The 25,276-nt window shown below is 47.2% G+C and overlaps 1 protein-coding gene across 1 annotated transcript; it reads right to left on the bottom strand.

Moving 5' to 3' along the window:
* Positions 1-1,700: 1,700 nt before the first annotated feature.
* On the bottom strand, positions 1,701-25,202 carry Slc37a2 (solute carrier family 37 member 2). Its single transcript, XM_026404590.2, has 18 exons — positions 25,144-25,202; positions 12,078-12,159; positions 11,509-11,602; positions 11,294-11,372; positions 9,072-9,207; positions 8,567-8,643; positions 7,573-7,739; positions 6,489-6,526; positions 6,043-6,195; positions 5,632-5,722; positions 4,002-4,064; positions 3,583-3,668; positions 3,054-3,102; positions 2,813-2,886; positions 2,467-2,545; positions 2,243-2,340; positions 1,943-2,007; positions 1,701-1,731 (listed from the first exon to the last, which is right to left on the bottom strand). Exons 1-18 carry the CDS (start codon positions 25,200-25,202, stop codon positions 1,701-1,703), a joined length of 1,521 nt encoding a protein of 506 aa, XP_026260375.1.
* Between the last annotated feature and the right edge of the window lie 74 nt (positions 25,203-25,276).

The raw sequence follows: 25,276 nt of genomic DNA, 5'->3' as shown, positions 1-25,276 counted from the left end.
AATTTTCTGTACCCTTAGCAGCTTCATGGGTTGGGCTAGGCTGGGCTGAGTCGGCTGGTGTTGGATCAGGAGGCTTTGCCTCACCTGTCAGTAGAAATTTCCATTGTCTTGCCCATGTGGAGTGCTTTGGGGACCCAACAGGGACCCTCCACACTTCTTTTCCAATCGAGGCTTCATATTTCTTTATACCTGTATGAAGAAAAATGAAAATGGAAGAGAAAGTGAGATACAACTTAATAAGCTCCTGCCTTTCATCTCTGTTCCCTGGAATTAGGGCTCCCTTTTACCTCTAGGGCAGGGAATAATATGGAGAAAACCTCACAATGTTTATGCCACATTTGACAGCTTTACAGAGCAATATCACAGATCTCATCTTGCCTCAACCTCAGGTCATCCTTGCCTGTATTTAGAGATAAGCATTCCCATTTTTTGCATAAGGATTCAGGAAATCTGAGGGAGTGCCCACAATCTTAGAGATCTGTGAGCAGAAAATGCAGGACTGTCCAGGGACTCAGTGCTCTCTCAGTGCTCAGTGCTCTCTCAGTGCTCAGTGCTCTCTCCCAGCCCAGTGCTCTCTCCACTCCAGTAAATTATTACACACCCACACATGCCTTCCATGGAGAAGGACTAGCTTGGAAAGGCAGCAATGCACAAAACAAACCCCTACAGATCTGGGTCCTTCTTAGGTTGTTCCAGAACTGGGTCCTCATTCTAAATGATACTACCTGTTTTGATATGGTTGAGAGGCGAGCTACTATATCTAAAGCTCAACTCCATTTCAGGCACACAGCAATGCTCACTAAATATTCCTTCTTTTCCCTTTCCCCTCCTCAAACCTGGCCTAAGGAATACAGGTGGAAGGAGCTAAATCAAGCTATCTAACTCCCTGCTCCCCTCCTCCAGAGCAGGACAAACCCTGTGAATGCTTCCTGCAAACTGTAGTTTGCTTCCTGCTCTCAGTTTTTCTCCTTGTGTGATGCCTTTCTAAAGCAGAAGTGTTTCCCAGAAATGTTTCCATGATACTGTGTGGGTTACCATGACCCCAGGGGGCTCTTCCTCATATCCAGCCCTGGTCTAGGCTCCAACCAGTTCCTCATGAGCAAGAGGCTCCTGCTCAGAAGGAGAGCCAAAAAGGCCACAGGGAAAGTTGTCCAACCACCAGCACCAGCAGACAGTGTCAGCCTCTGACCAGCCTCAGCCACTAACCTATTCCTGTCACCCCTACAACCACCACCACTGGACATCAGGCAGACAGCACACCAGGTTACCAACGGATGATTGATTCAAATTTTGTTTCAGAGCCTCTGATTGGTAGTTGCTTTTTTCTGCACACCCTGGACAGAGGGACCAGATGACCTTTGTTTCTGAACTTCAGGAAGCACATGTAGATAGGCCTAAGTTCAGAGGGAAAATGATTTCCCATCTCTGCCCCCTCTGTCCTAGAGGATGCCCCTAATGCTGTCCCTCAGGGAAGAGGCTGCCATCCTCGGTAGCATCTCAGACCCCTTGGGAAACATTTTCCAAGCACCATGCTTTGTCCAGGTTATCTTTGGACCTGGCTCCCAAGAAAAAAGAGAAAGTCAGAAAAGAAAAAATCACATTGGAAGGGAGAGGATTTGCATGCAGCCCATGTTCTAGTGGCACATTAATCGCAGACTTGAAGAAAATACTCACAAAAGTTGTGGGACTTGAGGAAAATACTATCGCGGATGGGTTAGGGCCAGACTAGAGCTACAGAGACACATGGGGACAACAGAGGACAGGTTAGTGGGTCTGGGGTGGGGCAGGGGTTCACACAGCACTTCATGGAGGGGCTGGCTCAGCGTTCTTGAGGTCTGGGCTGGTCTAGCTTCAGAATGGGTGTAGAGTAACTGAGCACCAGGTGGGTTGCCTAAAGAATGAGGTCGGGAGAAGTGGGGCTTCCACTGTTAGGAGGACTCACCCTCTGCCTTTGCTCAGGGATGACTTCCAAGCCAGGATCTCTTTGTACACCAACCGACAGAGCAACTGTGAGGAGTCCAAGGCACAGAGGGAAGGGGGGCACCGTGAGCATCAGTACATAGCTCCCAGGGTCAGTTGACCAATGCATTGGCAGCAGAGAAAGGAGTCACCCCCATTTGCAAAGTAGTTCTGAGCAAAGAACTGCTGCTCTTGTTGCCCTAGAACCCCCAGTACAGGGTTCCAACCTGTGGAGACAAAAAAACCCTTCTGATACCCCTTGGTGTATCCCAACAATGCTTACCAAGCAGGCCAGGATGTCAGCAGAGATGAGCATGTAGAAGACATTGTTCCAGCCTGTGGGGGAAATGAGTCCAGCCAGCAAGGGCCCCAGAGCAGCACCTATCAAAGCATAGCCTCATGAGAAGTGGGCCTCACCTTCCCTGTCCACCTGAGGGTAATCCAACAAGCAGTCTGTCCAAGACAGGGCTTGGTCCAGCTGCCAAAAGCCAAATTAACATCACAGACCTATGGAGCCCGTGCCATCGATGATGGCTGACACAGTGGAGAGGGCCTTAGCATTGCCCTTCAGACTCTTGTGAGTGCCCTGAGGAGAGAAGCAGAGTGGAAGGACTGAGCTAAGTAACAGCACCGAGTAGGACAGGACAGGGGGAGGCTCACTGGGGAGTGTAGTGACTAGGGCTTGGATGTTGAGGAAAGGGATCTGTGCTGGGTTCTCAAGGACTTTAAGGATCTTGTCCCTGTAGGACAGGAGATGGGAAAAGGGATATGGGAAAGTGGCCATGGAGAGAGAAGCCCTGAACAAGTCCCCAGAGTGGTCCTTGGTGCACTGTGTTGGGGGTGGCCTGCTTACCAGATCAGCAGAGACCGCTGTGGTGATAAGTGCATAAGGGCCATTGACCAGCATCCCGCAAATAATCAGCATCACTGGACAGCAGCAGAAATGGTGCAGTTAGAAGTGAGTCCCAAAGTAGATGACACCTCGAGGTCTCAGGCCTCCTAGCTCTTACCCTTCATACCCCCACACCAGCATCATGGGGCTCCCAAAGCAGGGACTTTTCTGTGGCCTAACAGAACTTGCAATGCCCACTCACCTATGGAGCTGACAATCCCACTCTGGCCAAAGTAATTGTACAGGAACATCTGTGAGAGGAGGAGGGAGGCAGAGTCACATCCAGGTTCCCCTGGATGGGCTAGAACAGCCCTTTCCTGATCTGAAACACCAGATGTCCCCTTATTCCTCCTCCCTCTCACACCCAGACTTTTCAGGTCTTTAAGCAACCCAGGGATGGAAGATGTAAACATGAATTTTTTCCTAAAAAGCCTTCTCTCCTATCTAACCTCAATCTCTTTCCCTTTTCTTGGTCAAGAAGTTTCGTAGCTGGTCTCCTTCTTCTCTACCAAGGTCAAATAATAATTAATCCCTTTCCAAAATTCCCAGTCCTGGTCTCTTTCCCAGGGGCCTGATTCTTCTGACCCTCACTTCTTCTCCTCCCAGGTGTGCACAGGGAGTACACTCACATGTACAAGAGACAGCTGTATGCATAAATGTAGAGATGGGCACACAGGTCAGAGGCCTGTGACATCTACTCATAGGCACTTGGCCCTTGAGGTTATACGCACCATGGGGGCAGCCAAGATCAGCATGATGCAGCAAGTGGTGGCCCTGCCGTTGGTGTAGTCAGAGATGAGCCCTGCCATGATGCCACCTGGAACACACACCACTCACACACTGCCCTCCGACAGGAGGACGCCATCCCCTTGCCTGCTGCCCAGCTTCCCCCCATTGCCCTACTCAGCTTTGGCTTGCACCTGACACATCAAGGACCAGCAGAGCGTCTCCCTCCACATCCCTCCCTGGCACCCATTACTATGAGAAACCACACAAGCCATCTTTCTTAAGCCTATCCAGCCCTGCAGGAGCAGAGAAGACTGTTCTCTAGAGCCACCTGCCCAGGCACAGCCCATTGGACCTACTTCTTCTTTCTTTACCCCTAAGGAGAATCAGGGAAGCCCACTGGTAGAGCAGGTCAGGGCCTCACCTATGATGCCACCAACATCAAAGAGTGTAGACAGGTCCCCAGCCTCCTTGGCACCAAAGTGAGCTTTAGAAAACACAAATACATGGTCAGACACCCAGAGGTTCAGGGCAAGCATTCTGCGTGCTGCAGAATAATCCCTACAGGGCCCTGATCCAGCCCCATCTTCCACCTGAGAGCTCATGGCACAGTGATTTGCCAGGGCTGCAGAGTGGCTTTGCAGCAGTTTGGGACATAGTCTTTCTGGTTTTCAGTCCTGCACTGCCCTTCTCCCCTGGAGGATGACTTTAACCTCTTAGAATAGACCTTGTCTCACAAAGCTGGGATCTGGGTCCTTAGAACCCCACCCCAAGAGCCATCTTTCCTCCCAGAGTGCAGTCACTCTCACTGAGCCTCAGCCCAATCAGCCACTTGCCCGGTTCCACTCCTGACCTAACAGCAGGTTCCACTAAGTGCCCTTCCCAGCCACCTTAGGGCTCTACTAATGCAAAGAGCGAGAAGACTTGCAGGGAAATGGGGAACTTGGGCCCAGGCCTTGGTTCTAGGCTTAGAAAAAGGAATGTCCAGAAGCTTGACTTGTAGCCCTCCCCCAATGTTGACTCATATTCTGAAGTCAGAGCTAAGCCCTTAAAACAAAGAGTCACAGTGTCCACAAAACTGCCCCAGAACTCTACCAGTATTACCAAGAGGGGTCCCTAATGTAGAGCTAAAGGGAAAGACGCAGCTTGAGATCTGGCCATGACTAATCCACAAGGACTCCTATTCAGAGAAAGCACAAATGTGGTAACATTTGTGGGCAACATCGTCCCTCCCCAGGGCTGAGGGAGTCGAGCAGCCTTGGGTGAGAGGTCCTGAGTGAGAGGTAGAGTTTTGAGGTTCCCAGGGTCTGGGAAGGTGAAGCATGCTAGATAGAGACCCCCGCTCAAGGAAAAGCAGAGGCCCAGGTCAAGGGGATATCAAACACTCTTTTTCAATATCACAAGTGATCTCTCTTCATCTGTACATCCCTGAACAGGGGAAGGGAAAAGTATCCCATGACACTGGGCAGCTCCCCCAAAGCAGACCAGCAGAACTCAATACAAAGGTATAAGACCCATAGAAGAAGGGCCCTTGGGGCCAGGGTTGTGGCTCAGTGGTAGAGTGCTTGTCTGGCATGCCTGAGGCACTGGGTTCAGTTCTCAACTCCGAATATAAATAAATAAGCAAAATAAAGGCCCATCGAAACAAAGAAGAAGAAGAAGAAGAAGGGCCCTTTGGTTACTGCCAGGCAGCAGGCCTCTTCTTTGGGCTGGGGAAGCACTCATGGTAGACCTTTCCAGCACCCAGCTCCACCCACTTGTGAGCCAAGCAGCCTGGAGTGTGGTGTTTTTCTTACTCTCAGGCTGAGGAAGACAAGGGAGGATGGTAGAACAGATCTTTGGAGTCAGGGTGAACTCAGTTGGACTCAGGGTCTAGGTATAATGTACAGAGCTTCCCACTTAAACAAAAAATTAAATAAATCTCCTCATGCCCTAGTTGAAGCTCAGCACACTGGAGTCTCACACAGTGCTGCAGTGGCTTCCTCTCCCACCAGAAGTAGCCTTGCTCTCCTTGGAGATCTCTTGCTCTTAGCCCTTCTGTCCCTTGGACTTACCCACATTGAAGATGTAAAGTGGCAGCCAGTAGAGGAAGGTGTAACTGACCAGCTTGGCGAAGAGCAGACAGAAAGAGAACTCAATCACACCCTGGGGAGCATAAAGAAGGTCACAATGGAACAGGGTCCAAGAGATCCTCCATCTGGTGGTGGCTCAGCACTACCCTGGGACTGTTTATCACCTTCCACAAAACAAACTCATACCCACACCTAATCCCGAAGGAAGCAACATGCCTGCTGCTCCATGCTGTGTCAAGTCTCCCAGATCACCCTCCCCAAGCCCACTACTTCCCCTCCACCTCTCTCATAAGGAAATTCTGGAAATCATTAGTCACCCCCCATCCCATCTTCTGATATTCAGTGGAAAAATCTAGAAAATCCCTCTCTCCCTTCATTCCACAAACTTCTCACCGGGATTTTGAGTGCCCCCAGGAAGCTGATGGCCACAGGCTCAGCGCATGGCTCCTTGGAGCAGCTGGTCACAGTCTCCTGGATGGTCTCCCTATTAGGGTAGGGACTGTTTTCAGGGTCCTCAGGGTTGTCCTGGTCCTTGTCTGACACATCCTGTGCAGAAGAGAAGAGCCCTCATTGAAAGCTGGTCCATATACCCCCTTACCCAGCTAGAGCGTGGCCCAGGTGAACAGGAGGAGGTGTGCATCTCTTTCTTGGACAGGACTGACTCTGCCAGGCCCACTGGGTTTTTAGCCAGTTAGTCCAATGGCCTAATACTGGGTCTGTGAAGTCAATGGCAGCGGGGGAGGGGCACAACTCCCTCCTCCAACTACCAGATCTTCCTTGGTCCAGCCCCAGTCATGGGGAGGGAAGGCAGGGATAGAGCTGGGAGGGGTCACACTCACGTGATGCTGTGGAGGGGCACAGTCCACATCTTCTGGGTCTGGAAAAAAAAAATCTTCTAAGAAGCTTCCTACAGGCCAGCTTTTACTTTACAGCTGGTACAGGAAGCTGGCTATACCATCTCCTGTGTGGTCTCCCCTCCATGACGGAATGGGCACTGGGGTTCAGGAGGCCAGTTTTCTAGGCCTGGCTCTCCTAATTACCATGTCACTACTGCCTCTTGGACTACAAAGTGGCTATAAACCCAGTCTTGCCAACTCACAAGGCCTCACAAGATGTCAGAAAATGGGGAAAACACCAGGCACAGTGGTGCAAATTTGTAACCCCAGGAGGCTGAGGCAGGAGGATGGTGAGTTCAAAGCCAGCCTCAGCAAAAGTGAGATGCTAAACAACTCAGTGAGACCCTGTCTCTAAATAAAATACAAAATAGGGCTGGGGATGGGGTTCAGTGGTCAATTGCCCCTGAGTTCAATCCCTTGTACCTCCCCTTCCCCTCTCAAAAAAAAAAAAAAAAAGAAAGAAAGAAAAGAAAAGAAACTGGGGAGGACAACAGTCAAATGTACCAAATGAAAGAGATTAGGTTCTGTGAGCATGGCCCTTCAACCACACCTGCCCCTTCCCATACCTCTCAGATCCAACCAGTGTTGACTGGGCTGCTACAGGCCAAGCTCTTTTTGTGTGTGGTAGTGGGTATTGAACGCAGGGGCACTTTAGCACCAAGCTACATCCTCAACCCTTTTTAATTATTTTGAGACAGGGTCTTGCTAAATTGCTGAGGATTTCAGTAAATTGCTGAGACTGACCTTGAACTTGTGATTCTCAGTCTCCCAAATTGCTGGGATTACAGGCATACACCACTGTGCCCAGAAAAACCAGACATTTTAACTACATTGTAACTTCTTTAATCCTTCAGACATTCCAGGGAGTAGATATTATTATTATTTTGCAAATGAGAAAACTGAGTCTCAGCAACACACAGCTGATCCTCCAACCCCATGCCCAGCAATCTTTCCAGTGTATCTACTGCCTTCTCCCAGAAACAGAGAACTGGGAGGCTCACTAGTGGGGTCTGTGGGGTCCACTCACATTCAATGAGGAAGAGGAAGGTGATAATGCCCATGATAGCTGTGATGACACCAGGCACAATAAATGACAGACCCCACTCTTGGTTCACCCAGATGCCGGCAATCAGGGAGCCCAGGATGTTGCCCACAGACGTATGGGAATTCCAGATGCCCATGATGAACCCCCGCCTGCAGGGGAGGGAAGGAAAGGGGAGAAGTGTAGAGAAAGTAATGACCCTGGCCAAGATGTAAGTCTGGTTGCCCACAGCCTCTAGGAGGTGCCCAAGCCTCCTAGACTTGCAAAACCCCAGAGACACAGTCAGTGAGGAGGAGGAGGGCTGGGCTATCGCCAAGTAGGCAACTGGTCTGGGCTCCACCCCTCTTTGCCAGCACCCTGAGCAAGCACAGGTGAGAGCTCTCACCACACAGAGAGTGTGGAGCCCCCACTCTTTCTTCCCTTTTGCTGCACCATAATCTTACTCTAAAGCAGAGGTCCTCAACTGGGGGGCAGTTGTGCCCCCCAGAACATCTGGTAACATCTAGAAATTTGAGGGTGTCATAATTCAGGGTTTGCTCCTGGTACCTAGTGGGAAGATGCCAAGCATGCACTATAATAAGCATCCAATGATCAAGAATTGAACAACCCAAAATATCAATAGCTCTAAGGGTGAGAAATCTTGCTCAAAGGCAACTTTTTCTTTTTCTTTCTTCTTTTTTTTTCAAGATAGCAAAACCAGTTTTTATAGACCTCTTTTTGTCTTCTTTCAAAATGGAAATTCATTCTTTTTGAGAAAAAGTATAAATAAGGTTGCCTTAACTATGGGTTAAATCCTCATGGATGACAAAAATAGCACTGCTCCCATGGAAACATTTGTGTCTCAGCCTGTGGACATCAACCAACCAGAGGAGGCACTCTCTACTCTTTCCCCTGAGTTTACACCAGAGGGCCGTGAGTGATCATCTCAGTAGTCCCAGCCCTCAAGGTCCTTCCCACCCTCCTCCTTCGTCATACTCACTTCCCCTTCCCGAACCAGTTGCCGACACAAGCCACCACTGAGGGCCAGCCTGTGGTCTGGACAAGTCCATTACAGATCTGTAGGGAGAGAGGATGGAGGGTGAGAACAAGCCTGGGCCATGCTCCACAGCCCTGGGTGGAGGAAGTTCAATGTGACGCTGAGGGGCCTTCCACACCCTACACTACAAACCTTGCCCTTCCCTCACATGCCTGTCCACCCACACCCCAATGTCATGAGCTGATTTCTCCTCTAGCTCAAGACTGAGCAGAGACCAAGCCTCTCATGCCTTCTGAAGGGATCTCAGTGCTGTGTTCAGGGCAGATTTACTGAGCTAATAATTCATGGCTGTTGGGTGTACAGTGTGATGGAAGGAACTGAAGTGGGAGCAGGGAGTGAGTCCAGGTCTCCATCTGTTGTGACCTGGGGACAGATGGGAAGGACAGTAGCCTCTGGGGTCCTTTTAGTGATTGGAACAAAGGCCCAAGGACAAGATGGAGATTCGTACCTGGATGAGCACAAAGTACCAGAGTACATGGATATTCCAGAAATATCCCAGGCCAAAGAGGGAGGTGAAAAGGCCACTGAGCAGCATTCCAGCTGAAAGGTAATAACGGAGGGGGAGCCGCTCCCCAAAAATTCCACTGGAGAAGAAGTAGTTAGATTTATGGTCAATATCCTTTATGACTACTACCACCTCATTTCTCCCCTAACCCCAAGCCACTGAAAGTTTACACCAATGACCTCTGTGCTGTCACATGTCAAGGCTGACCTCAGCCCCCACTTTCTGGACTCCTGCCTTTTTTTTTTCCCCAATATGGGGAATTGAACCCAGTGTGCTCTATCACTGAGCTACATCCACAGTCCTATTTTATTTTATTTTGAGATAAAACAGGCTAGCCTTGAATTTACAATCCTCCTGCCTCAACCATCTCAAGTAGCTGGGATACAGGCATGTGCCAAATACCCAGTCAACTCCTTCTGCTTTATTTGACACTGCTGGCCATACAGTGAAGGCACTGTTGCTCATCTCCTTCCCCTGTGGCTGGCCATTCCTTGTCAATGATTTCCCTGTGGCAGCAATCTCTTGCATCACTTTTATGTTTAAACTCTCACCTGTATGCTCAATAGTCCCAGCTGTGTATCTTCAGTCCTGATCTGGTCCCCAGAGTTATAGGATCATATCCAGACACCTTCTGGACATCTTTACTTGGATGTCCCCAAAACATTTGAAATTGTACACTTGAACTGAATTCCTCTTCCTTCTTTCACCACTCAGCTCCTTGGCCTGATCTCTGATCTGAGAGAAGTGCACCACCAACCCACTTGGCTGCTCAAGACAGACCAGGGAGCCACAGGAGACTCTGCCTCTCCTCACTTCCCACCTCTCACATTCAGTCTCTGAGGCCCACCATTCTACCTTTTCAATGTTTGCAGTGCTAGAGATTGAACCCAGGGCCTTGCACATGCTAAGCTCTGTCACTGAGCTGCATGTATAGCTGTTTTCTGCTTCTTAAATTATTCTGCAGTGTGCTGACTTCCATCTTCATTACCACAGTAGAAACTCACACTCAGCAGCTTGGTCTGTTGTCAAAGCTTTTTCTGGGCTGGGCACAGTGGCACATGCCTATAATCCCAGTGGCTCAGGAGACTGAGCCAGGAGGATCATGAGTTCAAAGCCAGCCTCAGCAACTTAATGAGGCCCTAAGCAACTTAGTGAGACCCTGTCTCAAAATAAAAGATTAAAAATGCACTGAGGATGTGGTTCAGTGGTTAAGTATATCCCCTGGGTTCAATCCCTTGTACCAAAAAAAAAAAAAAAAAAAAAAAAAGCAAAAGCCTCCCCTTGGTATGACCTATCTTGCTCTCCCTCACTTCTCCCTCAGATTGATCTATCCTGAAACAAACGTGGGGTAAAAACCCTCAATCACTTTCTCTCCTCACAACCTGACACACAGGCCTTTGGCACATGACCTCATCCTTTAGTTCCATCTTATGTTACTTCCTTGGAATCTCCTCTCTGGAAAACCTGTTTCCTCACTTGCCTTATTTTGCTCATGCTGTGCCTTCTGCCTAGATCCCCTTCTCTGCTACCAGGCCCATGACCTCTTTACTAGTTCAAGGCTCATATCCTCCAAGAAGCATTCTACAACCCCATCTTCTCCAATCCCTGCTTGAACTCTGTAAGTATTCTGAACTCCAGAGCACCTGATGGCCTTCTCTATCCTAGAGCCACCTTGCCATTTTGTAATTAGCAGATGATGCCTGGGTCGCCCCATTAGGCTGTGAGCTCTTTGAAGGCAGGACCCTGCCTTATTCAACTGTGATTCCTATCAGTGAGTTCCAAACTGGTTTTGCCAGATTCATGCTTGCTGGGCTAACCTTAGACACAGCACAGGATAGGAGCTTCCTGGGTATCTCCACATCTAGGGCCTCTTCAGAGGGACCCTGCTTCACACCCACCAATGCTAAGTCAACTCAAAAGGGGCATCTTGAAAATCTTCCAGGAAAAAGGGCAGCTAACAGTGGGAGTCCACCAGGTGAAGGAGCAGTCTTGGTGGCCACAGTGAGGAAAGGAGGCTGATGGTTTATGCACAAGTCTTGGCCTCACTCCCACCCAGGGAGCAAACAGCTTTCACCCTTCAGCCTGCTGCCCCCAGGTTAGACAAGGGGAGGCTGCAGTTCTGAACCATTCCACTCTGGATGGGCACAGGCTCTGCCCCTCTTTACCTGATAAACATGCCGATGGCATAGGCCACAAGGAAGGCATTATCCACAGCCCCCAGTAATTCCTTGTAGTCATCTTTATCTGAAAGCAGACAGAAGAGACAGAAAGTTGACTGCTTAGCTTCCCCTGCCACTTGGAAGCCCTTTTTGGCTCTGGGTAGCCCCTTCTTGAGGAAGAGGGAACAGGAGTGGAGAAGAACAACATGCTCTGTTTTTACCAAATGGACTCCAGCTGCACCATGAGGTATCATTTAAACTGTGGGTATCATTGATGGGTTTGATCAGCTCCGAGCAGTTCTGGTGCAGACGGCTCTGGGGAGGCAATGATCTGCATAGGTCAGGGGTCATCTCATCATCCCAGACCCCACTCAGCTTAGAGAAGAGAAGGATCTTCTACCCCAACCACACCAGCACCACTGCCTTCCCCCGCTCCCCCAGATTCCTTGTTCCCTTCTGCCCGCACCTTCCTTAACAGTGACTGAATATAGGGAAAGGTGGCTATCTCAGACTGGTAAGCAGGACAAATAGCGCCCAGGACCCCTGCCTTCTCATCCCATCCATACCCCCAACACTGAACAAACTCAAAAGAAGCACATAGGGAAATATTCCTGAGGGGGAAAAAAAAAAGAGCTACTAACTTTGGGTATCTGCCAGGGGGAAGGAGTGGTCCCTGTGACCAGGGAAAGGGAAAGAGGCAGGTAATGGCCTGAGGACAAGACCACTCCATTAAAGTGCACATCTGCTGGCCCCAGCACGTCCTGCATTCTCCATTACTACCCAGCCTCACCTTGACAATGCTGATTGGCTTCCTGGACATGTGATAACATGTATAAATGAGGAAGGTGAGCAGCAGGGTGAAGCCACGGAACCTGCAGAAGAAGCCAGGCATCTGGGTCAGCAGGAAGCCAAACCCCAGCTGGGAGCTGCCTCCAGCCTGTGCCTGCTCTGGTAGCCCCAAGGCCTCAGCCCCACTTACTCTTTATCTCCAGGTTCCCTTTTAGACACAAATTCTCAGGGGCAGAGGCCAGGGGGAGGCTCAGAACAGCCGGGCAGAGGACAGATTGCTGGGAGCATTATCTCCCTGGTTTCTAATAGACTCCTGAGGTTTCTAATAGACTGGCCAGTCACCCACACCTTAAAGGGAAGCACCTCCCCTGCTCCTGTTGCTTTCCAGCCCCTTTGTTTCTCTGTGGCCTAATCTAGGCAAGGGCTTCTGGGTGTCTGTATGAGCCACAGGGATGGTGGCAGGGATCTGGGATGGTTTTGTTTTTGCTTTTATTGGGGATTGAACCCAAGGGTGCTTAATCACTGAGCCACATTCCCAGTTCTTTTTTTTTTTTTTGTATTTTATTTAAAGACAGGGTCTCACTGAGTTGCTCAGGGCCTCACTAAATTACTGAGGTTTGCTTTGAAATCATGATCTCTCAGCATCTGGAGCCACTGGGATCTCTCAGCATCTGGAGCCACTGGGTGTGCTCCACCACACCCAGCTGGGATGGTTTTTAAATGTCAGAAACATAGGAGTGGGAGGGAACTGCAGAGGAAGGAGGGTCTGTCTTCAAAGTGAGGTCAATAGTCGCCTTGAGCTTGAACACAGCAGACAGTCCAGGCCTCAGTTGGAGATGAGTCAGCTGGGGCAGCTGGTGACAGAACCCAAGTCTTCTTCATAGTCTCAAGCTGGTGCATTCCACTGGACAGAAAGATCATTCTTTCCCTCTGTGGCACACACATCCCATGTGCCCTCTCCCACCCCCTGCCTTGCATCTCATCCACTGGCCTGGGATGGAAAGAATAGTCCCAGTCAGACACCAATCAAAATTTCCACTGCAGCCTAGGCCCTTTTCCTCTCCTAAGGGTCTGGGGAAGGAAGAGCCTGCAGTGCCTGCCTGAGTCACTGTCTGCTTTGACAGCAGGCCATCAGCTGAGCCAAGTCAGCAGCTGCCGAGAACCAGAAAGAAGGTGGAAAATAGACCTCAGAATGGGGGTTGGGATGCAGCTCAGTGGTATTGTGGATGCTTACAAGGCACCTTAAAAAAACATGGTCTCCCCAGCCTGAGAGAAATATCCAGGCATTAGGAAGACCAAGTTCTTTGGCTCATCAATTAAACATCTCATGAGAAGTATGTAAGAGGGCTCTGGAAATCTTTGTATCCCTTAGTTCCATGAATCTAAGAGTAGATACTAGATGCTCACTCTGTCCTCTCTGGGAATCTACACCCAAACCCCAAACTCACTTCCCTCAAACATGTCATGAAGCAATGCAAGCTCTCACTTGTGAAATAGAGTATTTCAGCAAAGCCCAAATTTGGGTTGGACTATCAATTCCCTTCTCACTTTACCCCTGGATTTGCACTTCTTAAGAGGGTCTCTGTCTCCATTCTGTCCATTTTAAGCTTTTCTTCTTTTTTTTTTTAAATATTTATCTTTTAGTTTTAGGTGGACACAATATCTTTATTTTATTTTTATGTGGTGCTGAGAATTGAACCCAGTGCCTCACGCATGCTAGGTGAGCATGCTACCACTTGAGCCACATTCCCAGCCCTAAGCTTTTCTTCTTAAGAGAATGAAGTTACACATGGCCTTCTCCATTACTTTGAATAAAATTTTTCAGTGTCTTTCCATTCCATCAAAAAATGCAATTCCAACTATGTAGTCTGGATTTCACTGCCCAAAGACACCTGAATGGATCACAGGAGTCTTCTAGAGGCTTGAATTCTATCCTAAGTGCCTGTCTGGTGACTGACATTAGCAGTTTGTGGCAGAAAAGTTTTCTGGTTCTACTGGTTGCCATATGGCACACAACTCCTAGTTCAGGGATTTCTAGAAGCTGAGGTCAATTTTCTGAGAGAATTTGGATAGGGTGTCTAGCTGACCTTCTACAAACAAGGAAGTAGGTGCAAGGAAACTTCACCTAGAGAACACCAATGCTGCCCTTGCCTGGGATGCTGCCTCATTCAGGGAAAAGTTGGAAAGACAGAGACACCTGTCACTAATTTATTGGGTAAACATTTTCTGCCTCTGCTTCACTCCTCAGTTGTACCAGAATATAGCATCAACCCCATCCATCTCACAAGACAAGTGAACACAATATCCTCCTATGCTCATCTCTAGGTCTCTGTCACTATCACAATAGTGACAGATCAGATCCTTTCTGGATCTGAAAGACCTCCAGGACCTCCCCACTGGGGCCCCTGAAAAGCCAGGCAATGGGGTCTTTGCCAGCTATGGAGCCTGATGTGGCCAGGAGGCCAGGCTACACCTCAGCAAGCACACCCAGCCCTCTCAGGAGCTGAGCAGAAACAAAGAGGGCCCAAAGGGATAGCCTGGCTGCCAGCAACCCTTCCGTTCCCACCCCCACTCCCCAATAATACCATACTGCTTCATTCCCACATGCCAGGAGCTGCCCGCCAACAACCTCAGCCTACCCTCCTTGACTTTCTCCTAGCTATGGTCCCAGCTATACCTCCTCATCTGCTCCATATCCCTTTCCTCCAGACCCTTGCGCTTTCCAACTCCAGGTAGGATAACTGTGCCAGAGGACAGACATATTCATGTCCATTTCTAACATCCTGATTCTCTTGGCAGAAACGAGACTGCTTTTCTGTCCACCCATGTGCCTTCCATGTCCCAGGTGTCAGCCTAAGGATCTGGAAATAGCAGGAGGAATCTTAAGAAGGATCTTTGCCCTGCTGGAACTCACATGTGAGTGGAGAATAGACAAAGTCAGTGTGACTGTGCTATAAAATAAAGAAGTCCTGCCTGACACTGGAGCATAGAGGAGGGATATCAGGCCCAACAGAATGGGAGCAATGTCTTTCAGAAAGAGATTCCAGTGGTGAGGCTTCAGTTGTGTCTTAAAAAAAAAAAAAAAAGCAGGAAGAGGCCAAGTCAATCATAGCTGGGCAGAAAGATATGCCAGGGAGAGGAAGCAGTTTGTGCAAAGGCACTGAGGCGTGAAATAACACTACCTGTTTAGGGAACTTTGCATGGCTCCGGATATCTGTAAGGTGGGACTGAGCCAAATACAGACGAAGTGGCTGGAAAAAGGCAGAGCCAAGACCAAGCAGGACCTTGGGTGCCAACCAATGGTGTTTGGGCTATTTCTTGAGGATAGAAAGTCACTGAGGGACACCTAGGTCAGGGTGCTCTGGACAGGAGCCAGGCGAAGTCCTAGGAACACTCAGGCTTCTATCCTGTTGATTCTGGGGGAAGCCCCAGCTAGCTTTCCTCAGTGCAGGGTCTGTTTCCTGTGCTTTTTCTACCTGCCAACTACCCCAGGGGACACAGCAGCATCTTGGGCCCCCCTAGGTGTGTATTTCAAGGAGTTGATGTCTATAATAGAAAACAGCAAGGACTTAGAAATCAGGCAAAAGCTGGATTCATTCCTTAAACCTTTTCACTCCTCTAAAAAGCAGTTTTACCGACAGGTTAGAGTTACTGACAGGTTTTATCACATTCCTAACACCCAGTAGGCATTTAAAAATAGAAGTTAGTATTGCTTCAGACTTAACAGATGAGGAAGAAGAGCTGGAGGGACAGAGACAGGCCTTGCTGCTCTGTCACTGGTACCAAACTCTTCTAGACTGTGATTTCTAGATCCTGGATTCCAGCCCCTTCCCCCACCTCTCCAGGAGGCATACCTGGGTCCCCATGAACACAAATATCTGAAGCCAATAGTACCCTCACCTTGCCTGGGGTGGATGGAGTGCCTATGGAGAGCCTGCAATGGTACAATGAAGTGACCCTGACCTGCTGAGGCCTTTCCACTTTCCCTCAGGGGCAGACAGGAGGATCAGCAGGGTCCACACTGGCATGCTATGATTTTCCAGCCCTTTCCTCTCCTTGAGAGGCCTGCTTGACCTACACCCAAATTCCTAGAAAACCTGATCTCCAATGAGCAGAGTGGCACACACCTGTAATCCCTATGGCTTGGGAGGCTGAGGCAGGAGGCAGTTCAAAGCCAGCCTTAGCAACAGCAAAGTGCTATGCAACTCAGTGAGACCCTGTCTCTAAATAAAATACAAAATAGGGCTGGGGATGTGGCTCAGTGGTCAAGTGCCCCTGAGCTCAATCCCCAATACACCCCACCCCCCCAAAAGAAAACTTGATCCCCAAAGTGAGCAGGAGAGTCGTGATTCCTGGATCCAGGGGTCCTTAGCTGTGCTGTGTGATGCTAAGCCTGGCATTGGATTCCTCTGGGACTTCCAGCCTGGACTCCAGATGGATGGAGGGGTTGAGCTCAACGTCACACCACACTGGCACAGTGCATGGCGGGGCAGGCCTCCTCCTAGTCTGATGCTCTTTCCATACAAACTTGTCAGGGTGTTCTCAAGAAAAGGCTCAGGTATCATCATTCAAAGGGGCCTGAGGACATAGGTCAGATTAAGGGCTGGGTTAAACTGAGTCAAGCTTATGAACACACACTCAATTTGCAGGCCAGAAAGCTGATGCTCTCCTACTGTGGGTGGGACCTGGGAGGTTTCACTTCTCTTCACAAGCCCTTCCTTTGAGAATCAAGGGGCCCCAGAAGGGGAGCAGGGTACAAGGTATGCACAACTGTGAGTAGAGGGATGGCAATCCCAGTGTAGGACCAGGCTGGGCAAGCAGGTCAAGGGCCAAGGGTGATGAGGTGCAAGGCTCGCAGGTAGTTCTAGGTGGGGCTTGCTGCCTCATTACCCTCTAAATCTGTTGACAAGAGGTGGCACTTCTTAGAATCCCACCTCCCCCTACCAGATACTGGTTACTGAATAACCAAGTCAGATAGAGAGGAGGACTAGCTATCTCTTAATTGTTAGCTGACAATCCAAATTATTCTTTCAAAGGAGCATGATAATGGCTTTATTGACCATGATAAGACTTTGCACTAAGAATGCATCTGGAATAGGAACTGGGCACAGAGCGTGCCACAGTAGCAAGAGATAAATAACAAACTGAATGACCCTGCAAAGGACCTATCACCACTAATACTAGAGCAAATATACAAATAAATAAAACAACCAGTAAGAACAAGTACAGCCGAGGGTCTCTGACCTTTGGAGAAGATAGAAACAGCCCCTCTTTCTGATGGCCACTCAGTTATCCCCACCCTCTGTATCTACTTTTCTTGCTTTACAACTATTTTTCTAACAGTTCTGTCCACCAGCAAAACCAATGGGGACTATAACTCCCTCAGTGACTGATCCCCTCACCCTCTTCCTCAACCAGGACTTTCTGGATGGTGTCTGGGGCTGCCCTGGAGACCACACAACAGGGTGCACTGGCTATATCTGCAGGTGACCTTGGCACTTGCCCTGAGGAAATGGAACTTGGTGGCCCTTTTGTGGGTGTGCCTGTTCTGGGGTCAGCAGGTCTAAAAAGGATAGAGGGCTGGGCACTATAAGAACCAAGCCAGGGTCAATGGTAACATTGCCACAACCCCTGCACCCTTACCAAGCCCTCCAGACACTAGGAGATATCCTAGTGGGAAAGGCCTGCTGGGAACAGATAGCACAGGGTCAGAGTCCAGAACCAGACTCCCAGCATACAAGATGGGACAAGGGCATGCCAGGTCTGGGAGGGCGTCTGTGGACCAATGGTACAAAGCTTTCTTAGGTCAGGGAAATCCTATGCTTCTTGTCCCCCTTTCTATAGGTGAGACTTGGGCACCTGCTCAGAGAGATGAAGGTGACCAAGGGCCAACCAGCCAGTCCCAGAGCCAGGGAATCCTCAAGATCCTTTCCAAAGAAGGAGCCACTAGTCATAGCTGTGGAAACCCAAATCTTTCTAGATGAAACTAGTGGATGAGATGAACTTTTTTTTTTTTTTTTTTTTTTTTAGGAAAGAGGAAAGTATAGGCTAGATGGCTTGCTTGAGGAGAAAGCTGAGTAGAGGAATCCTGTGTGCTCAGACAGAATGAAAAGGCACGGCTTCATTTCATTTTGACAATCTGGGTAGCTGAGCAAGAATCCAAATTCGTGGGGCTTGGCAGGGTGGCCAGCAGGTGTAAGTTCCATTTTCTTCTGAAGCAAGGCTGTGTGAACAGCACATACGGGAGTGTGGTGATGAAGGCAGAGCTGTGGTCCCTCCCAGGGAGGTAAGATGAGGCCTTCCCTGTTAGGTCCTCTGGAGGCTTCACCTTGACTCCTTGTCTCCTGAGCACAAAGGACCCAGGGGATGAGAGGGATGATCATGGCAGAGACTAAAAGGAGAGCAGGAACACCAGCCCTCAACACATTCCAACCTCACAACGACCAGATGGGGGAATCCTGGGCTTCAGGGGCACAAACCCTGGTGTCTGACCTTGATTTTGCTGGTCTTCTGGGACTGCCCAGCTTCAACCTTAGCACCCAACTGGTTTATTTCAACTGAAGAAATAAGGCCTTAGCCAAGCATATAGACTATTCCAAACTCCTTGCTGCCTTTCCGATCAATCTCTGAAGCCTGAGTCAGACAGCTCCACCCAAGCCAGTGAGGTACACACCAGTTTGCGTTGTAAGGAGGGAAAGAGGAAACAACAGGGCAGAAGAGGAAACACAGAAAGCAGCTGCGAAGCAGACTGCACTCACAAGCAGTTGGGGGAAGGGACTGCAGGGTCACATGCTCAGTGGGGGAGGGGGCGCAGTGGATAATGGGTTGCTCCTCCAGGTCCTGCAGGATCCTTCATTCCTTCTCACAGCAGTCTCTGCTCATCATAGCTCATCTTAAGCAGCTCTTTTTGCTGCCTGTACCAAGCACCTCTTTGTAGGAATCAGGAAAGTAATTTAAGCAAAAACTACATGGATAGCATCTGGGGGGGGGGTGTAAATCTAATCTAGGGCCATGGCAAAATAGGGAAAAGGACATCAGACTTAGGCCAAAAGAGGCTGAGTTTTCATATCTGGTTCTGCCACTTACTGTGACCTTGAGCAACTTGTTTAGCCTCTCTGCTTCTCAGTTTGATCTTCTTTTGAAAAGGAGAATGAACGCCTGCCCAAGATTGTCATAAGGATCAAATGAAGTATAATGGATGTGGATGTATCTGGCATACACAGTATTTCTCTGGGTGTGCATTCCAACATTTTTTTCCTGTGTCTTCCAAGCAAACTCCACAGAGCAGAATCATTTGTCCTAGTTGCAGCCACCAGTTTGGCCTTGTTCTTGTCTGGCCCTCGTGGGAAGATTAGGGTGTGGGGAAAATGGAAAATGTGGGAGTTCACAGCTCCTGCTCATCTTGCCTGTTCAATCGGCTCCCCCTCCACACCCATTCCTGCTCATCCAGCTCCTGTGTCAACCTGGTCCCTCCTCCCACTGGTTTCACATCCCGAGTTCCCCCTCACAGGTCCCAAGAAAAATGCCCAGCCCCATAAGCAACAGCCACCGTCATTTCTCTGAAAAGATGCCCATGTTGCCAGCTGCCCCCAAACATGCCTATGCAGATGCTGGCGCAGAAGGAAGAGAACCAGCCAGTCCTGGGGCTAGGGAATCTTCTGGCATTCAGTAGCTCAGAAACACCGTGACAGAAGGTCTGACAGGAGGAAGAGGAACAGTAACATCTGCCAGGTAGAAGCTCCTCACAGTCTAGGATCATGCTTAGATGGAGCTGCTTCTGAACACCAGATGCCACCTGCCTCCAGCCTCACCTCCAGGGTCTGCTTCCTGGATACACTATGCGCCTGCTGGCTGGAGCCATTTGTTACTAGTCCCTAAGTAATGGCTTCCAGATCCATCAGTCAAAGTTGACCTTCTTCCCTGAGAGGGAATGAATCCCTTCCATCATAGAAATCTTCCAGTACCCAACAAATATTAAGTATGCTAGGCACTGTGCTAAGTGTTTTAAATAGTTTCTTATTTAATTTCATCCAATCCTGTGATTTAGATACATTGTCATTTCCCTTCCATAGTTAAGAAAATGGAGCCTTAGAGAGATTGATTTGTCTAAGGCCAAATGGCCATGTCACTACCCCACACTACCATTGGTGGGACAGTGGGAAGACCATAGGTTTTAGAGTCAGACTAATCCAGATCCAAACTTCAATTCAGTCATTTACCAGTCATTTGTGATGCTGGGCAGGCTACATAACTTCTCTGTGCCTCATTTTACCCATATGTTCAATGAGAAAACTAATACCTTGCAGTTCTAAAAGAATTATAAATTAATAATGCCTGGCACATATTAGTAGGAAGAGTGAATAGAATAATCATTGATAACTAATGATTACTCAGTGCTTAATATGAGCCTGGCACCAATATAAGTACATGTAGTACCCCATTTAAACGTCACAACAATTTTATGAAGTATACTACTATATCCCCATTTTATAGATGAAGAGTCCAAAGCCCAGGGCCAATAACCCTCTAGCTTCTTATGTTCTTTTCTTTACCTCTGTTTTAACATTCTCCTTGGAGACATGTGAAAACAGTAAGATTTTTTTATTGGTGCATTATATATTATATTATTTTACATAATAGTGGAATTTGTTGTTATAGAGTTTGTTTCTAATTTTATTTCAGACTGTAAGTTCTTATCCTGTTTGCCTCCATTCCAGCCTATATTTTGTTTAACACAGGTTAAAGATAAATTGGATTAACATCTAGCCATAGTAATACCATCTCTGAAGATGAAAAGCCACCATTTTTATCAGGTTTTCTATATGCCAAGCAAATTATACTATAATCTCTAATACCTTATGTATCAGACATGTTCAAAAAGGCAGTTTCCTTCAAAATCAACTCAAATGACCTCTAAAAGACATGGCACATACAAAACATCACATTTTGACACTCAATACACAAAGCAGTGCCTTCCAAAATTGTTGACTGTGTGTACACAACCTGTTCCAGCTTTACCCTTACTTCAGAGAAGATAGGATAGTGTCTTAATTGTCTCTGCAGGCCTCAGAGTGAAGTGCAATAAAGCACCTGCAGCAGAACTACATCTCATTTGACGCTTGATAGGAATCCAAACCCATGCTCATTAGGAAGCAAGAACACCCATCAAGCACCCTCTAACAGCCAATGGAGGTCCAACATGTTTACACAGACTATCATATGTATCTTCAAAACCACCTGATTTTTACTGGTGAAGGAAACTGAGGCTCTTCAGAGAGGTACATGGTGGTGAATTAGCCTTATTATGTTTTTAAACACTGGATAGATTTTTGCTATTGTTATTTGTATTGGCTCCTTTTTGTTTTGAATACTACAAAAGCAAACAAATTTTCTTGTCAGTTGAATTATTTTTGTCATAATTCTCATGAGACTGTTCATACTTGAAAAATATCAGTAATAAGTTAACTAGCAGTTTTTAAATGTCATCTACAAATAGTTTTTATTTTGTTCTGATGCCTCCTAAAGACTTTGCAATCAAATAGGCCAATTTTTTTTCTTTTTAAGATTTTTTTTATAAGATGGACACAATTTATTTATTTATTTATTTTTATGTGGTGCTCTGAGGATCAAACCCAGTGCCTCACATGTGCGAGGTGAGTGCTCTATTGCTGAGCTATAACCCCAGCCCCCCAATTTTTTTTTTTTTATCATTAACAACTATCTCTGACAAGCACTTACTCTTGCGTACAGAGTTCTGATGGCACCACTTGAGCAACTTTGAGAACACACTAATGAATTGAGTTAGGAGCTCCTGGACTCTTTAATCAAGAAATGGATGTTTTTGTGTTCGACTGTTTTCGTGGTACTGGAGATTGGCTCAGGAGTGTTCTATGACCCAGCTATATCCCCAGGCCTTTTTAAATTTAATTTAATTTTGGTTCCAGGGATTGAACCCAGAGGTGCTTGACCACTGGGCCACATCTCCAGCTCATTTATTTATTTTTTAAATTTTATACAGGGTCTTGCCAAGTTCCTTAGGGCTTTGCTAAGTTACTAAGGCTGGCTTTGAACTTATGATCTTCCTGCTTCAGCCTCTCCAGCCAGTGAGGATTACAGGTAATCACCACCATGCCCAGCTGCCTTTTTTAGGTCTTGCTAACTTGCCCAGGCTAGCATTGAACTTGTGATCCTATTGACCTTGCCTAAAACGGATGGGTTTATGAGATTGCTAACCCAAGACTGTGTGGAACAAAAAAATTAATCACATGGAACTAAATGGACTAATGAGGGATGACTGTCATATGTTTGAATATTTTTGTTATGTTCCATTTCCAGGATATAAGTGTAAGGAAGACCTTTGTCTTTTTTCTTAGGCAATCTGCAACCCATAACAATTTAGTAGACTTCACTTTTATAAATTGAAATGAAACATTAATAAATGTCTTATCTTTCCTATCTAACTCCTAAGAATTCAGAAACTCTATTGGTTCTTGTTTTCCTTTTTTTTTTAACTTTTTTTTTTTAAAGAGAGAGTGAGAGAGGGAGAGAGAGAATTTTTTAATATTTAATTTATCGGTGGACACAATAACTTTTTTTGTATGTGGTGCTGAGGATCGAACCCGGGCCGCACGCATGCCAGACGGGCATGCTACCTCTTGAGCCACATCCCCAGCCCCATGGTTCTTGTTTTTCATGGTAATATGACTATTTGCAAAGGTTCAATAAGAATCTGTTCCCTGTTCCTCTCTGACTTTTTAAAAACTGACATATAATTAGAAAAATTGGTTATGTAACTAAGTCTTTGGCTGGAATACTGTGTTTGACAAAGATGTTCTCTTATCAGATATAACCAGCCCCTTTTAAAGAACTAAGTTTTACTGTTTGGAGCCAATACTAATAAAACACTTCCAAGAAAAGTAGCTTGCTGAGTTCCCAACGTTATAGGCAAAAAGGAATGTCACTCATTTGTAGCATCCAGGAAGCTTAAGAGATTTGGGGGACCTTGAAAAGAGAGGCATTTGCCAAAAGTTATATGAACAGCAAGTAAAACCTAGTGAAAACAGTTTCTTGGTATGGTTTATTAACCTCAGGACAATAAATAAGAAAAGGCTTTAAAAGTCCAACCCAGGATTCCTCATGAAAACTTTTGGCAAAGCAAACTTAACAAGCTCTGTTAATTAATATTCTTGCTGTGTCTTAGTAAATAATGAGATCAAATCTAATGGGACCAGCTTTATTTCGTGATCAAGAATAATCTTTCTTGGAGATTATAATAATAATTATTATTATCATCATCAAAACAGGGGAGTCTATGGAGGAAAACAAAACAGAACTATGCATTGTTTAGAGGATATACCTTCAATTTATCTGAATCCAGCTTTCACTTATCTGATTCAAGCTTTACATTGACTTTGAGCTATTTTACAGTTTTTTGAAATGGTAGCAAACCAATAAGTCATGTAAAATATGTTTATGAACAATAATTCCAATAGTTTTCCATCCCAACCTGTGGAAAAAGCAGTGTGGCTTTAATATTCCCAAATTGTAAATGGGTATGTTCTTTGGATTCTGGTTTTTTAAATTGTGGTAAAAGGTACATACCATAAAATTTGCCATATTAACCATTTTAAATGGCATTAAGTACATTCACATTATTGTACATCCATCACTCCTATTTTTTTTTTTTTTTCATTTTTCTTTGCAAATTGAAACTCCATATGCACTAGACACTAACTGTCCATTTTCCCTCCCGGGATTCTCTTTTGAACCAATTGTAACATCTTCTGGCTTCTGCATTATAAATTTTTTTTAAAAAATATTTTTTTAAGATGTTGATGGACCTTTATTTAATTTATTTATTTATATCTGGTGCTAAGAATCAAACCCAGTGCCTCACACATGCTGGGCAAGTGCTCCACCACTGAGCCATAAGCCCAAGCCCTAAAAGAAAATCTTTAACAAGTTAATTTTTATATTCTTATGAAAGTCATGATCTTATCTTTCTGAAAAAATATCATTTAATAGTCTCAAACTCAAAAATGACCAGGTAAGTAATCTAAATGAATGAAGAAGGTTGGAAATGAAAAGTACTATCAACCAATTCAAAGTGCCTAGGTGACCAAGTGTCCTCATTTGCCCAGAACTGAGAAAGTTGGGAACGAAAGACTATTTTAAAACCAGGACAAATTTGTTGCCTTGAAAGTACCTGACCTATCTGATGTGACCTTTAATTCCTATTAATTTAATTGGGAATTAAGGCCTGGCATTAATATGTCATATGTTTTTCAAGAGAAGCCTCGAATTTGGCTATTTTTGTTAAATTTTATAAGTTGTAAACGATGGCAACCACCAAAATATTAAAGAAAAAAAAACACACTACTGTGCAGATCAAGCAAAATGCTCCAAATTGCTCTGATGAAGAATGTCTGAAACCTGTCCACCCACCACCAGGCCATCACATGGCCACTGTGATCAGGAGGACATGTACTCTGGGAGCTGGATCACCTGTTTGGGGGCGACCACCCAGCTGGGAGCTGTTACAGATACAGTCCCAAGTCTCCCAGGGCCTGGAACTCCTCCAGATAAGCTGCCAGGACCACTGAGTTCTGGTTTCTGTGTTACTCTATGGCTAAAACAAACTGAAAGGGACAACTCCAATATATAGCCACCTTTTTGGTCCACCACCCGCGGCCTAGGTTCCTTAGTTAGCGTGTAGCCCCCAGGTGCTCAGGGCTACAAGAGGAGGCAGTGAGGCGGTCTGAGTATGTGCTCCTGTTTGAAAATGAGGATGACAAAGGGGAAAGTGTGGGGGCTCTGCCAGGCAGCCCATTGTTCATCAGTGTCACTGAGAAGTAGGAGAACGCAGTTAGGCAGGGTCTGTGTGTTATCAACCTTCCAGGTTGGTGTAGGTGAAAAAGCCCGGGGGCCAGATCTTGCCAGACTGCCCCTCCGGCCCCTCCGGTGAGTAGGGCCACCGCGGACCTAGTCTGGCCTCCGGAGGCTACTTGGCGGTCCCTGCCCGCCCCCAGCCACGAGCTGGGGCAGCGCGCCTCCCTCCCCTAGCTCACCAGCTGTCCCTGGAGAAGGAGCGGAGGAACCAGACACCCGGAGCCAGGGAAGACCGCATCTTGCCTGGCTGGTACCCGAAGCTGAGTCGACGCAGGAGGGCGCGGAGCCTGCGCGTGTCCCTGGCCGGCGGTC

This window comes from Urocitellus parryii, chromosome 4 (assembly GCF_045843805.1).
Source record: "Urocitellus parryii isolate mUroPar1 chromosome 4, mUroPar1.hap1, whole genome shotgun sequence".
Lineage (NCBI taxonomy): Eukaryota > Metazoa > Chordata > Mammalia > Rodentia > Sciuridae > Urocitellus > Urocitellus parryii.
Note: the sequence above shows the minus strand (reverse complement) of the source record. Positions and strands in the feature narration are given on the sequence as shown.

Excerpts from the sequence above, each read along its gene's own strand:
- Slc37a2 (XM_026404590.2), bottom strand. The coding sequence starts at position 25,202 with ATGCGGTCTTCCCTGGCTCCGGGTGTCTGGTTCCTCCGCTCCTTCTCC. Across the intron at positions 11,373-11,508 it reads GTGCAGCTGGAGTCCATTTG|ATAAAGATGACTACAAGGAA; the intron begins GTAAAAACAGAG and ends GTCTGCTTTCAG. Across the intron at positions 2,008-2,242 it reads CTGACATCCTGGCCTGCTTG|TTGCTCTGTCGGTTGGTGTA; the intron begins GTAAGCATTGTT and ends GACTCCTCACAG.